Source organism: Nymphaea colorata, chromosome 5 (assembly GCF_008831285.2).
Source record: "Nymphaea colorata isolate Beijing-Zhang1983 chromosome 5, ASM883128v2, whole genome shotgun sequence".
Classification (NCBI taxonomy): Eukaryota; Viridiplantae; Streptophyta; class Magnoliopsida; order Nymphaeales; family Nymphaeaceae; genus Nymphaea; species Nymphaea colorata.
This window is the reverse complement of record NC_045142.1, coordinates 5,405,771-5,408,789: the sequence shown is the minus strand read 5'-3', so window position 1 is coordinate 5,408,789 and position 3,019 is coordinate 5,405,771. Positions and strand designations below refer to the sequence as shown.

Below are 3,019 nucleotides of genomic sequence, written 5' to 3'. Positions count from 1 at the left end.
TATCTGATCAATCGGGAAGCAGAGAACCTTTTCTATACTTAAGTTCATTCCTGTTTAGAACTTTCTCATTTTCAAACTGAAGAAATTTAGGTAGCGGTGGGATGACACATTAAAAATCATTGGTTTTGTGAAAATTAGTTTTGCAAAAGAAAATAAACAGTTTTTTAATCGGTTTTCAAAAGCTAGCTTTTTTTGTTTGGATAATGAGATTAAAATAAATTTTGTATTAGGGGAAAAGTAGGAGAACTAACTCAACTCGCAGATGCCTCCTCAGTTTAAAATTTCTAGTTAGTAAGTAGGAAAAAAAGAAAGAAGGCGATGGAAGTTCAAGTGCAATTACGTATTCTCACAGCTATTATTATATCACAGTCACAACAATCCAGAACGCCTGCTTATATATCATATCCTCCCCATTTTCTGCACCTGCCCATTGACAGCAGCTTAAATTTCACTAAAGAAAACCATTCATTACTGAAAAATTCGAAAAAAAATTGGAGCTACCACCGAACGACGGTGGCAGAGACGGCCAATTAGCTGATCTGCAATCGATTTTTCTTCACCTTCTCTTGTTCTTGCTACCAGTCAACAAGGCAACGTAAAAAAGAAATCTAAAGAAGAATCCCCACGCCAGCGTCACCCAGAAGCAATTCCACTTGTTCAGCTGCGTAATGCTTTGGTCCTTGAGTATGTCCATGCCCGACGTCACGCATGTGGTCATGGTGACGTTCATCCCCAGCGACACACTGAGTGCCTTGAGCAGCTCCGCCTTCGTGGCGGTGCTCAGCCCCTTCAGCGGTGTGTTGTCGAACACCTGCGCACCCGTAGAGAAGCATCTCATCGTGTAATCAAATTCATTCTGCAGCACTCCCTCGTAGGGATACTTCACTAGCGAGAGGTAATGGAACCAAAGCCAGTAGGAAGGCATCCTGCCCCTGTTGATGAAGAATCCGCTGAAGAGGAGGAAATAGGCGAGCAGGGCGACCACCACGATGTAGCCCAGCATGACCTGGGAGAATAGGCCGGAGATGAAGGTGACGAATCCGCTTCCTGCCCAGAAGGAGGCGAACGTTATAGAGAAGAAGTAGAGGAAGCTCTCCCCACCACCTGCAAGGCCGACGGCGAAGAAGGTAATGAGGGAAAAGGCGAGGGAGAGGAGGACAAGCGGAGGGGCGGCGGCGATGGCGTTCGAGAGGACGTAGGAGGAGCGGCGGTAGGCGTTATAGGCAGTCTCCCTCATGAAGATGTAGCGCTCTTGAAGGAACACCGGCAGCCCGTCGGCGCAAGTGTAGAAGGTTGTGCACATGGCGAAGGCAAAGAACCCGAGCCGCTCCTGGACTCCCTTGGGCGAGGAGTCGAGGTGCCAAAAGACGGTGGCGAGGATAAATCCGGTGACCGTCACTACGGCGAGGCGCATGAAGAAGAGCTCCGGTAGCCGCCGAGCGTTCAGCACCGAGCGCTTGGTGAGGATGGCGGTCTCCTTCCACAATGGGTTCGCAAATTCGGGCATGGAATCCGAGGAGTAGTACTGGTTGCCCTGGGTGGCATTCCCTGAGACGAGCTTCCCTCGAGAGATGCTGGAGCTGATCGCGTCCTTGAGCGTCAAGCTGCCATTCTTGATTGGCTGAGGAGACGCAGCAGACCGGGTCGCTGTCCAGGAGTTGTGGAAGTCAACTAGAACTTTGATCCCACCTTGGCTCCCCTCCTGCTCGCGAACGAGGTCGAGAGCAAACTCAATTTGGTTCTCGCTCTCCGGCACCGGATGGCCAAACGCCGCCAAAAATGCCGGAAGTTGAACCGGAGGGCCGCTGTAGACGGCATTGCCACGTGATAGGAAGACCATTCGGTCGAGGAGGCCGACGATTCGACAGCTCGGCTGGTGCACGGACATGACGACGATGCTTCCGGTGCGGGCAATCCTCTTTAGGACCTTGACAACCATGAAGGCACTGGTGGAGTCGAGACCGGAGGTAGGTTCGTCCAGAAACAGAAGGATTGGGTCATGAATGATGTCGATTCCGATCGAGACACGCCGCCTCTCCCCACCGGAAACGCCCCTGTGCCCCTCGTCGCCGATGATGGTCTTGGCAGCCCGGCGCAGGTCGAGCTGCTCAATGAGGGCCTGCACACGACTCTGTTTCTTCTCCTTGGGCAGTGTCCGAGGCAGCCTGAACTCTGCGGCGAAGGAGAGCGTTTCCTCAACGGTGAGCATCGGGAAAAGGAGGTCGTCCTGCCTCACGTAGGCGGAGATTGAGCGCATCAGACGCTGGCCGACGGCCTCACCGTTGAGTTTCACGGTGCCCCGGAGGCTTCCCTTAGCGAATCGGTTGGCGAGCGCGTCGATGAGGGTCGACTTTCCCGACCCGCTGGCGCCCAGCACCGCAAGGATCTCCCCGTCTCGCGCCTCGCCGGTGACCCCGTTCAACAACGTCTTGGTGTCGGCGAACTTGGTCGACGCCTTCTCGACCGAATCAGGAGTCGTGGGTGGCAGCGTTCTCTTGCATCCTCCGGCGAGCATCCCTGGACGCACCTGAACACTGTAAGTCAAGTCTTTGAAGGATAAAACGAAGGGAACGGCTTCTGCTGGCAACGTCGGTGTAGGAGAGCGAGCTTCCTCATCGTGCTGGAAGAGCTCTCCGAACGTTGGGCAGCGAGGCCGTTTGCCGCCGGTACCACCAATGGCGGCAGCCTCGAGTTCACCTTCTCCAACGTTGTTGGAAGCCCACGGTCCCGCCGCAGAAGTTTCCTTGTGGGCAAGGGGAGACGTAGGCTTCATCTGTTTGAGAGAGACAAAGAGAGAGCGAGCAGAGAGAGAGGTGGAGGAGACGAGAGGGGTCTCCATTTATAGCATTCGCGACGCGAGATCTTTGGTTCGAATATTGAAGAGTGTTATCCTGATGATGATGATATTCAAAGAATAGGTAAGATGAACGGGTGATCTCTCTCCAAGGAATTTACGCCCTCAATGAAGTAATTGATATGCACTTTTTTTTTTTTTGTGGAGATTGCTATATATGTCCGA

The 3,019-nt window shown here is 52.9% G+C and overlaps 1 protein-coding gene across 1 annotated transcript; it reads right to left on the bottom strand.

Annotated features, from left to right (window-relative positions):
- Positions 1-356: 356 nt before the first annotated feature.
- Positions 357-2,794, bottom strand: LOC116254090 (ABC transporter G family member 6-like). Its single transcript, XM_031629168.1, has one exon. It carries the CDS (start codon positions 2,771-2,773, stop codon positions 557-559), a length of 2,217 nt encoding a protein of 738 aa, XP_031485028.1. The 5' UTR covers positions 2,774-2,794; the 3' UTR covers positions 357-556.
- Between the last annotated feature and the right edge of the window lie 225 nt (positions 2,795-3,019).